Source organism: Myxocyprinus asiaticus, chromosome 35 (assembly GCF_019703515.2).
Source record: "Myxocyprinus asiaticus isolate MX2 ecotype Aquarium Trade chromosome 35, UBuf_Myxa_2, whole genome shotgun sequence".
NCBI lineage: Eukaryota > Metazoa > Chordata > Actinopteri > Cypriniformes > Catostomidae > Myxocyprinus > Myxocyprinus asiaticus.
This window is the reverse complement of record NC_059378.1, coordinates 38,922,435-38,935,839: the sequence shown is the minus strand read 5'-3', so window position 1 is coordinate 38,935,839 and position 13,405 is coordinate 38,922,435. Positions and strand designations below refer to the sequence as shown.

General features: G+C 41.3%; 1 protein-coding gene across 1 annotated transcript in view; it reads left to right on the top strand.

Annotated features, from left to right (window-relative positions):
- LOC127426020 (multiple epidermal growth factor-like domains protein 6) overlaps positions 1-13,405 on the top strand; it is a 147,403-nt gene that overhangs the window by 112,720 nt on the left and 21,278 nt on the right. Inside the window, exons 13-25 of the mRNA XM_051672449.1 lie at positions 2,608-2,772; positions 2,873-3,004; positions 3,122-3,250; positions 3,705-3,833; positions 4,163-4,297; positions 6,606-6,740; positions 6,905-7,030; positions 9,721-9,852; positions 9,982-10,110; positions 10,820-10,951; positions 11,283-11,411; positions 11,609-11,737; positions 13,234-13,362. Coding sequence (XP_051528409.1) covers positions 2,608-2,772; positions 2,873-3,004; positions 3,122-3,250; positions 3,705-3,833; positions 4,163-4,297; positions 6,606-6,740; positions 6,905-7,030; positions 9,721-9,852; positions 9,982-10,110; positions 10,820-10,951; positions 11,283-11,411; positions 11,609-11,737; positions 13,234-13,362 — 1,731 coding nt within the window. The remainder of the gene's footprint in view (positions 1-2,607; positions 2,773-2,872; positions 3,005-3,121; positions 3,251-3,704; positions 3,834-4,162; positions 4,298-6,605; positions 6,741-6,904; positions 7,031-9,720; positions 9,853-9,981; positions 10,111-10,819; positions 10,952-11,282; positions 11,412-11,608; positions 11,738-13,233; positions 13,363-13,405) is intronic.

Sequence of the window (13,405 nt, the reverse complement as noted above, 5' to 3'; positions counted from 1 at the left end):
CTTCCATTATAAGTGCCTCACTGTAACAGCGATTTTTATTTTTTTAATAAATGAGGGATGAGTAGAAATAACTTTTTGCGGTAATCAACATAATGCCACAAAGGCTTTGTATTGAAAAAAAAAACATTTTTTATTCCCATTTCTCTCAATTTGGAATGCCCAATTCCCACTACTTAGTAGATCCTCGTGGTGGCGCAGTTACTCACCTCAATCCGGGTGGCAGAGGACAAGTCTCAGTTGCCTCCACTTCTGAGAACGTCAGTCCGCGCATCTTATCATGTGCCTCGTTGTGCATGACACCGCGGAGACTCTCAGCATGTGGAGCCTCATGCTACTCTCCACGATACACGCACAACTTACCACACGCCCCACTGAGAGTGAAAACCACTAATCACGACCACGAGGAGGTTACCCCATGTGACTCTACCCTCCCTAGCAACCGGGCCAATTTGGTAGCTGGAGTCACTCAGCACGCCCTGCATTCGAACTTGTGACTCCAGGGGTGATAGTCAGCGTCAATACTCGTTGAGATACCCAGGCCTCACAAAGGCTTTGTATAAAGCTTACTTTTAAACAGTAGCATTCCTTTAAATTTTGCATAAAAATGAATATAGGAATAAGATAAACAAATTAAAATAATAACATCACATTTCAAATACTAAAATAGAGTTTATTTGTACCAGTATTTTTATTGGAATATTATTTATAGGATACAAATAAAGTTTTCCACATCTAAAGAGGTTAGCCAATCGTAACAGATGTCATTGATATAAAGAATTCATAAAGGTACAGTAGCAAAAACAAGAGACTAAATCATAACAGGTTTTTATGTAGTAAGTGTGCTACAGTAGTGCAGAATATTTCCCTTTTAGAATAAAACTTAAGTGTTTGAAACTAAACATAAGAAAAGAATAGGTCTGAAAAATATTTAATAAAATAAAATAGCTCTAAAATACATACTGAATAAAATAGAATAGAATATAAAACAATAGAACAGAACAAAAGAGCTGTGGAATACATAATGAATAGAATAGAATAGCTCTGTAATATATACTGAATAGAATGGAATGAAATAGAATACATCTAAAATACATTTAGAATAGAATAACTCTGGAATACATACTGAATAGAATAGAATACAATAGAACAGAACAGAATAGCTGTGGAATATATACAAAATAGAATGGAATGAAATAGAATTAGGGGTGTAACGGTTCACTCATCTCACGGTTTGGTTCACAATACTGAAATCACGGCTCGGTTAGTTTCACGATTCTTTAAAGTAAGCCTGAATCAAGAAAAGTTGAGATTGAATGTTTATGTAAAGATGCTGACTACCATTCCTGGAGTCGTGAGTTTGAATCCAGGGCGAGCTGAGTGACTCCAGCCAGATCTCCTAAGCAACCAAATTGGCCCGGTTGCTAGGGTGGGTAGAGTCATGCTGGGTTAACCTCCTCGTGGTCGCTATAATGTGGTTCTCGCTCTCGGTGGGGCGCGTGGTGAGTTGTGCGTGGATGCCGCGGAGAATAGCGTGAAGTCTCCAAACACGCTATGTCTCTGAGGTAACGCGCTCAACAAGCCACATGATAAGATGCGCGGATTGACGGTCTCAGACGCGGAGGCAACTGAGATTCGTCCTCCACCACCCGGATTGAGGCGAGTCATTACGCCACCATGAGGACTTAGAGCGCATTGGGAATTGGGCATTCCAAATTAGGGAGAAAAAGGGGAGAAAATTGAGAAAAGAAAAAAAGATTGAACATTTATTATTATTATTACTTATAGACATGAAAAACAGTTTGTTTCCTTAAAAATGTAGCAGCTATAAGTACTGTTCTTAAAAGTGCTAAATGTTCGATCAGAGATGTACTAGGACAAAATCAGCCCAGAAAATGGCAATGGTGACACCAAACTGAAATATTAGCTAATAATTCTGCTTACTGAATATAGGGAATTATGTTAGATATGTATGCTGCTTACACACTTTCACTGAATACAAACATTTAAAATATTTGAAATTAATTTAATTTTTCTAAAATAGGATTGTCTCTTATTACATCTAAATATTCTTTACAAAAATAAATATATAATAAAAGTGCATGCTTATCCAGTTAAATAATAATTATTGACTGATTAAATTAACTGAGACATTTGACATTAGGATTTTATTGCCCCATAGCATTATTATACATAATATTCAGCATTATATATAGTAGATTAATATGGCACTCTCATTAAACCTCTATAAACTTTCATTTTCTCTCGCGCTGTCAGAGCAGATCAGTACATCAGAGTCTCTAGTTTGAGAAATAGACGCCTCACATGTCCTCAGCTGACAGCTTCATTGAATTCTACCCGCTCAACACCAGTTTCATGTACAACAGTAAAGAGAAGACTCAGGGGTGCAGGCCTTATGGGAAGAATTGCAAAGAAAAAGCCACTTTTGCATTATGTCTAAATTATAGCAGGTTTTTATGCTGTAAAATGCTACAATGGTGCAGAATATGTCCCTTTTAGAATAAAACTTAGTTTTAACCAAACTGTTTAAAACTAAACACTACACTAAAGGTGTGCTTATTCATGTGTGTATCTGTGTGTTGCTCTCAGCTCTGGAGGACGCAGTGGAGGCTTTGAGCAGCGGTCAGACAGTGGATCGACCGCGACCACAGATGACTGTCCTGCAGGATTATGAACAGGTTCTAGAGAGATATGTTGACTATGAGGGGGACGCGGGGGAACTGAGAGCTGAGAGCGTGCTAGCTCAGAAATTCAGTAAGAACATTAAAGCTCTGAACCAAAACCTTGTCATGTAAGATGCATTCATCATCGGAAAATGAAGAAATTCTAGTTCATTCTTATCTCTTATCTGCAGTCTGTTTGAATGAGTCGTTCGGCTTTGACTGCAGTCTGTCTTGTGAAGACTGTGTTAATGGTGGAGTGTGTAACATACACAGAAACGCCTGCGACTGTCCTGATGGATGGACGGGAATCATCTGTAATGAAAGTGAGTTACTTTAAAAGACACTATATCACACATTGCTCTCATTATATCTCAAATATATATCCTGATCAAAATTGCATCCTTAAATTGATATTTGTATGCTTTGTGTGTGTTATTCAGCATGTCCTGATGGCTGGTTTGGCAGGAATTGTTCATTCATCTGTAAGTGTAGGAATGGTGGTGTGTGTGATCCGGTCACTGGCAGCTGCCGATGTCCACCAGGAGTCAGTGGAGATCTGTGTCAGGACGGTCAGTTTGTATTTATGTTTAAATTATAGGTTATATCAAGTTTATCCAACTTTATTGTATGAAGAGAATAAAACAGACAAAATAAAAGTAATATATCATGAGATAATTAAGCCTATCACAAATGTTGCAAAAACACATACAGTGAAATGTTAGCATAAATAAATCATATATATTTATTAATGTAAAATGAAAAACAACATGAAGTAGAACAACATGATTTATGTTACAAATGACCACAATGGAAACAAGTTTTTAACTTTATTGTATTATCCTAAAAATAAGAGTTATATTTATTTAGCTTTTAATGTCAAATTAACTGAAACTGTCACTTTCACCTATCAAAGTTCGAGCATTGCATCTGGTGAGTAAACAATTATTGAATTTAAATTTTTGGGTGAACTAATCCTTTAAAGCACTTAGTTAATATTTCTGTTTTTTTTTTTTTTTCATTCAGGTTGTCCTAAGGGTCTCTATGGAAAGTTTTGTAATAAGAAGTGTAATTGTGCTAATAACGGACAGTGTCATCGCACGTATGGTGCATGTCTGTGTGACCCGGGACTGTATGGACGATTCTGCCACCTGTGTGAGTACATACTCTCTACTAATCTTTTTTATTTTTTTATTATTATTCTAATAAAACTCTGTTTTAAAGTGAGTGCCACCCTCTTGTGCAATAATGGATTCCAATTACCATGGTGCATTAGATTTTTTATCATTTTAACTTTTTCAAAGCATTATAAACTCTATCCAGACCCATGTACAACTGTTTTTTGTGTTAAACTGTCCATTTGTGTCTATTTGTGTCCATTTACTTTCTCTAATTCAAAATAATTACCTGACACTGACAACAATACCTTATGGCCTCAACTTCCTAGTTTTAACTTCCTCTTCTGTCCTTCTCTGTTCATGAAGCGTGTCCTAAGTGGACGTTTGGACCGGGCTGCTCTGAAGAGTGTCAGTGTGTCCAGCAGAACAGTGCAGAGTGTCATCGTCATCATGGCACCTGCATCTGCAAACCAGGTTACCGGGGCGACACCTGCAAAGAAGGTCCGTGTGCACAGTGAAGGTCTTAATATGTGCTCAAAGTGCAACCTAAAGTTTTATTGATGTAAAATTTGAGAGTTTAAATATTTGAAACAAATCCACAGGAATCCTTTCCAATGGAGCTATTTACATAATATATACACTGATGAGCCAAAACATTATAACTACCTGCCTAATATACTGTTGGTCCTCCACGAGCCCCCAAAACAGCTCCGACCCGCCAATTCATGAACTCTACAAGACTCTTGAAGGTGTCCTATGGTATCTGGCACCAACATATTAGCAGCAGATCCATCAACTCCTATAAGTTGTGAGGTGGAGCCAACGTGGATTGGACTTGTTGGTCCAGCACATCCCACAGATGCTCAATCGGATTGAGATCTGGGGAATTTGGAGGCCAGGGCAACACCTTGAACTCTTCATCATGTTCCTCAAACCATTCCCGAACAATGTGTGCAGTGTGGCAGGGCACATTATCCTGCTGAAAGAGGCTACTACCATTAGGGTATACCATTGCCATGAAGGGGTGTACCTGGTCTGCAACGATGTTTAAGTAGTGTCAAATTGACATCCACATGAATAACCAGAGCACCACTTTCCCTACACTGACTTGTTGTCTTCCCACAGTCCATCCTGGTGCCATCACTTCCCCAGGTAAACGGAAGGCCATCCCCAGGCCGTCCACGTAATGTAAAATAAAATAGGACTCATTGGACCTGGCGACCTTCTTCCACTGCTCCAAGGTCCAGTTCCGATGCATGTGTGCCCATTGTAGATGCTTTTGACGGTGAAAGGGGTCATCATGGACACTCTGACCGGTCTGCGGCTATGCAGCCCCATACGCAGCAGGGTGTGATGCACTGTGTGTTGTGACACATTCCTCCCATAACATCATTAAAATTTTCTGTGACTTGTGCCACATTAGACCTTCTGTCGGTTTGGACCAGACAGGATAGCATTCGTTGCCCTCGCACATCGATGAGCCTTATGTGCCCAAGACCCTGTTGCCAGTTTGTGGTTTGTCCCTTCTTGGACAACAGTCTGTAGGTACTCACCACTGCTGACTAGGAGCACCCCACAAACCTTGCCGTTTCAGAGATGCTCTGACCCAGTCGTCTGGCCATAACAATTTGGCCTTTGTCAAGTCGCTCAGGTCTTTACTCCTGCCCATTTGTCCTGCATTCAGCACGTTGACTACAAGAGCTGATTGTTCGCTTACCATCTAATCTACCCAGACCATGACATGTGGCCTTGTTAGGAGATGATCAACGTTATTCGCTTCACCGGACAGTGGTCATAATGTTTTGGCTCATTGGTGTATATATATATATATATATATATATATATATATATATATATATATATTGTGGCAGGGTAAGCAAGAGACAGACACAGTGGGTGTGGGTGTGGCGTCAAGCCTCGGAGAGGCATTTATTGGAAACAATAATAAACGTAAAAATGTCCAAAAGGGGTAATAAATTGTCCAAGGGGGAATAGTGTTCATAATAAAAGGGGGAATCTGGCATCCTCGCGGTGAACGGGGCTCCGTGAAAGGGGCAGGGTAGTGTTCATAGGAAAGCCCTGGCACAGGCTGGGTCAGTCGGCCGCTCACGCTCCCTTCCAAAGTCCACGGCGCATGGGGCAGCGGCATCACTGGCGGCCTGTCTTCTCAGGCCTGCGGGAAGCATGAAGGGAAAGTGGCTTGGCATCTAACCCGTCAGCGGCAACGTGAGCAGTTCACCCCTGGCGACTCATTACAGCGTCCGGGGGTCCGAAGAATGGGTCCGGCAGCGTGTCCACTCATCCGATCCCTCCCAGCTCTGGTCCTGGGCGTGCGAGGATGCCAGTGTGTGCACAAATGGAGACTTGAAGCCGGCTCCCGTGATGAATGGTGATGAAGCATTATCCCCATCAGGTGTGCTTCATTCACCGCTGACCAAACGAGGCTTATTAATTATGCACCTCTTCTCGCTCTCCCGCCCAACTCCCATCGTGAGCCTGGCTGAAGGGCGGCCCTAAGAGGCGAGGCGACGATGACGAGCCAGAGGGGCGGATCATTCTGCCACTATATATATATATATATATATATATATATATATATATATATATATATATATATATATATAACAAAAAGAATTGAAAAACATCAACAACATTAACTGTACACAAGCTTTATCATGGTTAGGGATGCCAGTGTGAGTTTCGGGAAATCATATATAGTTGGCAGTTTTGTTTGTACACCAACAACTGAACAAAACTCTATATCTCTACACTAAGTACCATAATTTATTTTGTTTTTGTTTTTATGTAGAGTGTGAATCTGGCTTTTATGGCTCTGGGTGTGACACAAAGTGCTCTTGCCTGTCTGGCGTGACCTGTGATCATGTGACCGGGGTGTGTCAACCCCATTGTCCACCTGGAAAGAGAGGAGAAAATTGTGATCAAGGTAAATAAAGTCATTTTATACACTAGAAGGTACATATAGAAGTTTTTAATATGTCTATACAGTAAGGTCATGTGATTGTCATATGATTCATTGGTCATGTTGATAAAATTACAATGAAAAGGCTTTGATTTGTGTGATTTTGATCCAAGAGTATATTGTTTTAGATTGTGTTGATGGGAGATTTGGGATTGGCTGCACTCAGTCATGTGACTGCTCAGGGGCACCATGTGACAAGATCACAGGCCAATGCTTGTGTCCCCCTGGAACGTTTGGACAACGCTGTGAGAAAGGTAAATTACAGGACAGATTATATTATGCACTTCTATATCATCATAACATCAGCATATATCAGTGGCGCACCTTTTGTAGCCCCGCCCACAGTGAAGCTGAAAATCCACTCCAAATACAGTAACTGTATTATAAACATCTAATATGTTCTGATTGGCTGTGATTGTGTCACATTGTAACACATCAATGGAAAGGAGGAGGTGAGAACCAGCTTGATAATATAATAGTTTAATTATAAACTGAAGCAAAAGACAAAAACACGCAGGTGTCGGACAGCTGTCCGTAACTCTCTCTCTGTCGCACTGCCATCTCCAGTCGGCCCTTATCCCTCTCGGGCTAATCAGCCTGATTAGGAGCCGGGTGTGTAGAATCACAACCCGGCCCCGCCCTCCGCCCTGCCACATTCCTCCCGTTCTCTCATGACCTACACCCCCCCCCCCCTTTCCCTGCCAGCAGGTCATCCCCATCTACCTGGATCAGGGGAGGGGGCAAGGGGAGGGAAACAAAAATAATGTGGCACCTACCGTAACGGTGATCGTGCTAAATTAACAAAAACATTTAAAAAGTGAGGGAAAAGGCCAACACAGAGCGGCAGCGGGAGAGAGAGAGGAGAGAGAGAAAAAAAAAAATTCACTTGCCGGTTCTCTGATACGTTGCAGCCTGGTCCTCGGCCACTCCTTTCCCCTCTGGTGGATGACAGCCATGCCTCCCGGGCAGATCGGAGGCAGTCCTCCAGCCCCTGGCGGACGGAATGCCCCGCCGCGTTTCGGTGGACTGAAGGGTGTCCCCCGCCCCTGGCAGTGGTTCTCCCGCTCCAGGCGGTTGGCCAGGAGCCCCTCCCCGCTCGCGGTCGGCGGTCTCAGACCCCGCTGCGTTTCAGCGGCTGGTAGGGGTCTCCTCCACCCTTGGCAGCGGCCCTGACTGCTCTAGGTGGTCGGTTAGGAGCCCCTCCTCCCCTCGCGGTCGGCGGCCGTTCCTCCGCTTCCAGGCGGCCGGGCTCCTCCGTCCCCTGGCGGATGGCTGCGGCTGCTCCGTTGGGGTGGATGGTAGTGGCGAGGACTCTAATACGGCGCATCCCTCCTCCTTCTCGGGTCTCGGCACCAGTGTAACACATCAATGGAAAGGAGGAGGCGAGAACCGGCTTGATAATATAAATAAGAGTTTAATTATAAACTGAACCAAAAGACAAACACACACAGGTGTCGGACAGCTGTCTGTAACTCTCTCTCTGTCGCACTGCCGTCTCCAGTCGGCCCTTATCCCTCTCGGGCTAATCAGCCTGATTAGGAGCCGGGTGTGTAGAATCACGACCCGGCCCCACCCTCCGCCCTGTCACACACATATTACAGCATTTTCAGTGTGGAGAGACAGGTCGATAGTTTTGAAAATCAATTTATAGAATATGATGGGCACAGACATAGAGACTTCAAGGATCCAAAATGAATAAAATCCCACATGCAGTTTATTGTGCAACCAAAATCTCAATAATAACCAGAAGAAAGATTTGGTACATAACCACTTTTGTCTATAAACAAGCCCAAAACACACCGGGGACTCTTATTTTGAAATAATGGTGACTTGGCTGCATTACAATGCTCTATATTTAAGTATTTACCAAATTAAGCTTTTTATAGCCTATATGGTGACATTTTTCTTTGCATACCCTCGCTTCAATTTAGAATACTTGATAATCAAAATAGCAAAATATGCATTAAAGTGAGGATAAAAATATGGATGAATATTGTCAATAATGAAAGATTCAGATGGAGCAAATCCCCACGAGGTGTCAGTAGCTATGTTTCCATCCAAGTTGTGAATTGAATATATTCGAAAAACCATAATTTCACAAAAACAATGTGCGAATAAAGCCGCGTTTCCATTCCATGTGTTCAAAAGAACAAACTCGTCACTTCCAGAGAAACTGTAGTCACTGTGACGCTTTTATTAATAAAATATTTGCGGTTTAGAGCACACAGATAAAACACTCTAGAAAAACTTGTCTTATGTCTGGGAGCGACAGCGCGTCACATAGTTTTGGCAGCACTATGTGTGTGCGTTCCTCCTTCCTTATGTCTTTGCCGTGCAGATCTATAATATATTTTTTTATTGTGTCAATAAGCCTGCTCTTCAGCACAGTTCAAGTTTGTATGTGACATGTTTGCTCTGCAAACTCTATGCAGGCTTTGGATTTTCTAGACACCATTATTTCAGGTGGATCAGAGCAACATTTTAGATGCGATGATTGATCATCTGGTTAGTCCAGTTTTGAATTAATTATTCAGTCACATGACTTTTTTTATGCGCATCTTGTATTCCTAATAAATTCAACAGGAGTTTGTTCGGTTAATCTGTTTCCATCATAGTTTATGCGCATTTCTTCTTATTGAATAAAACATTTATCCAGCTCAAGTGAGCGTGTAAGTTTCTATGCACATTTTGGAGATTTTATTCGCATCTTGGTGTTTCCATCCAGCAGTTTTTATGCGATATCCCAAAATGTGCATAAAAATACGTGGATGGAAACCCAGCTTCTGATTGTTTTTTTTTTTTTTTTCGCCTCTGCCACTGTTATTAGGACTGTAGAATCCTCCGGAGCTGGCCACAGATTAACATGGAGGAATAAAAAAATCTGTCACATTTGCTCTCTGCATTTTTAAAAGTGTTCTTCACACACATTATCTTTCTACATCAGAGTGTGCTGATGGTCGTTGGGGTGTTGAGTGTCGGGAAACGTGTCCAGCTTGTGAGAATGGAGGACTTTGTGACAAACTAAATGGCACGTGCATCTGTCTGCCCGGATACATCGGCAGATTCTGCCAAAACTGTGAGTCCAGCTGTAAAAACTGATAATAGTATGGTATGTGCTTCTCAAACGGACATATATTTTTTGTAATATCTAGTGTTTAATGAAGCTGCAGTATCTAGATTTGTGCATGTGTGTGTGTGTGTTTAGTGTGTCCCATGGGCCGGTTTGGCCAGGGTTGTCAGCTCAGATGTCCGTGTGGTAATGGGGGTCGGTGTGATCCTGTGAGTGGGCGATGCTCATGCCCGCCCGGTTGGACGGGGCACCACTGCAGAAAAGGTACTACAGTATCTAAAAATACATTCACAGTATGGCATCTTATAAAATTGATTTTTCACCTCATTCCTGCCTAAAAATACATGTTATAGTAACAGCTATGATGCAAAACATCTTTTCATCTTGTTACTGTGTATAGCACTGTGCAGAACACATAGAGACCAACTATTAATCTTTGTTTACATGTCAGGAGCTATATTTTTTTAGCAGAAAGATACCTCATATAGGAATATTCCAGGTTCAACAGAAGTTAAGCTCAATTGACAGCATTTGTGGCATAATGTTGATTACCACAATATGAATTTCGACTCATCTCTCCTTTTCTTTAAATAAAGAAATAAAAAGCACAAATCTGGGTTACATTGAGGCACTTACAATGCAAGTGAATGGGGCCAATCCTTAAACGTTAAAATACTCACTGCTTCAAAAGTAAAGCCACAAGACATAAACAATATGCGAGTTAATATGATTTTAATGTGATAAAATCACTTACTAACCTTTTCTGTGTAGTTATATTAAATTTGCCATGTCGTTGCCATGACACCGTGATGCCATAAGTGCTGCAATCCCACAAAAACGAATATTTAAACGACTCACAAATATTAAACGAGTTTTAACAGAAGAATTAATGTAAGATAAATTGTTTTGAACCCAGAATATTCCTTTCATGAATCTACTTAATTTAAAATAAAATAACACATTCCTCCATCAGCCTGTGATGTTGGCCGCTGGGGTGTGGACTGTGCGAGTGTGTGTGACTGCAAAAACAGTGACAGAGTGTGTGATGCTCAGACGGGACACTGTCACTGTGAGGCGGGATTCACAGGACCACAATGTGACCAGAGTGAGTGAGACAACACATACTTTACACTAACACACATTTAGATTGTTCTATGTGTACATGAGTGTTTGAAGTCAACATGGATCAGAGTTTGAAACCCATTTTACTTCTGTATCGTGATGCATTTCCAAGACAAAAATGTAGGCTGGGACTTGATTTTATCCATCGGGAATTGATTGGATGGTAAAAAGTGCTCTCTAATATTATAGTACATATAGTAATAACTGGCCAAGTCTTCCCTTTCATATTCATTTTGGTCTGCATGGTAATTAAAAATGTGTTTAAACGGTGTTAAAACAGTATTTGTATGAGAGATACGTTGCCTCTGGTGCAGAATGTCCTGCTGGTTCTTTTGGACCGGGCTGTAAGCGTCGCTGTCAGTGTGACAATCAGGCATCATGTGATCATGTGGGCGGAGCTTGTACCTGTATGGTCGGCTGGACTGGAACCTTCTGTGAAAAGGGTAAGTTAGACAATAAAATAGTAAATGACAACAAAAATTAAAATGTTGTCTCAAATCTGTATGACCTTTCTTTTTCCATGGGACACAAAAGGAGATGTTTGGTCTAAGGTACCTTTAATTTTCATTGCATCTTTTTTCCATTCAGTGAAAGTGAATGCTGACTGAGGCTGTCATTCTGTTTCTGTGTGTGTCCACAGCTTGTCCACAGGGATTCTATGGTCTGGAGTGTCAACAGAAGTGTGTGTGTATGAACGGGGGTGTCTGCAACCACATCAGTGGAGAATGTTCCTGTCTGCCAGGGTGGACTGGCACATATTGTAACCAAAGTGAGCATATTTTTAAAAGCTTTTAACCTAAAGTGAGCCAAATTCTATTTTATGGCCCTTTAGAATCTTAGTTGAGGTTTTTTCAACAGTCACAATTTAGTTTTACAAGACCATTTTCCAGCCTCTTTGTGACCCTTAAAGTTAAACTGGCCGTTTTTGTGTACCGTTAAAGGAATGTTCCGGATTCAATACAAGTTCAGCTCAATCAGCAGCATTTGTGGCATAATGTTGATTACCAGAAAAATTAATATCGACTTGTCCCTTCTTTTCTTTAAAAATAAAAAATAAATAAAAAATATGGGTTACAGTGAGGCACTTACAATGGAAGTAAATGGGGCCAATTTGATAAAGTTAAAATACTCACTGTTTTGGGGCCTGGATAGCTCAGCGAGTATTGACGCTGACTACCACCCCTGGAGTCGCGAGTTTGAATCCAGGGTGTGCTGAGTGACTCCAGCCAGGTCTCCTAAGCAGCCAAATTGGCCCGGTTGCTAGGGAGGGTAGAGTCACATGAGGTAACCTCCTCGTGGTCGCGATTAGTGGTTCTCGCTCTCAATGGGGCGCGTGGTAAGTTGGGCGTGGATTGCGGAGAGCAGCATGAGCCTCCACATGCTGTGAGTCTCTGCGGTGTCACGCACAACGAGACACGTGATAAGATGCGCGGATTGACAGTCTCAGAAGCGGAGGCAACTGAGACTTGTCCTCCGCCACCTGGATTGAGGTGAGTCACTACGCCTCCACAAGGACCTACTAAGTAGTGGGAATTGAGCATACCAAATTGGGGAGAAAAGGGGATAAAATAAAATAAAAAAAAATACTCATCATTTCAAAAGTATAGACACAAGACATTCTGTAAACAATATGTGTGTTAACATGATTTTAGTGTGACAAAATCGCTAACTAACCTTTTCTGTGTTACGTTATAGACTGTTTTACAATGCCGTAAACGCTTTAAAAACTATGATTTAAACAACGTTAATACTCAAATAATACACAAGTTTCAACAGAAGAATTAATGTAAGTGCATTTATAAGATTATGAGCTTCACATTTCTGCCTTTAAACCTTCCAAAAATTGGCCCCCATTCACTTCCATTGTAAGTGCCTCACTATAACCTCGATTTTTGCTTTTCTTAAAAGGAGGGATGAGTTGAAATCATTTTTGTGATAATTAATTTTATCGATTGAGCTTAACTTGTATTGCACCTGGCATATTCCTTCAAGATTTCTTTTAATAAATTACCTCTGTTATGATTGGTTAACCTCTTTGCATATGGAATTATCAATAACATTTACTGACAATTTGCCAATATCAGTTGCTCTTTTGTATGTGAAATTTTTTTTTTTTTTTTAAATGCATTTTCTAAATAGGAAAGGAATCTTGTAGAGCTGCAATATACAAACCCCTGCAAAGCAGATCTTGAATACACTTCAAATGAACCCTATCATTACTTTCTGTTTTTATGTGACTGTTATTTCTCTCTGTGTCGTCTGTAGCTTGTCCTGTTGGATTGTATGGAGAGCGCTGTTCTCAGGTCTGTGTTTGTCACAATAACAGCAGCTGTAATGCAGTGAGCGGTCAGTGTGAATGCACTGCGGGGTGGACGGGAGACAGCTGCTCACAGCGTAAGAATCAACCACTTCATTCAATACAATTTGTTTTAGTTCA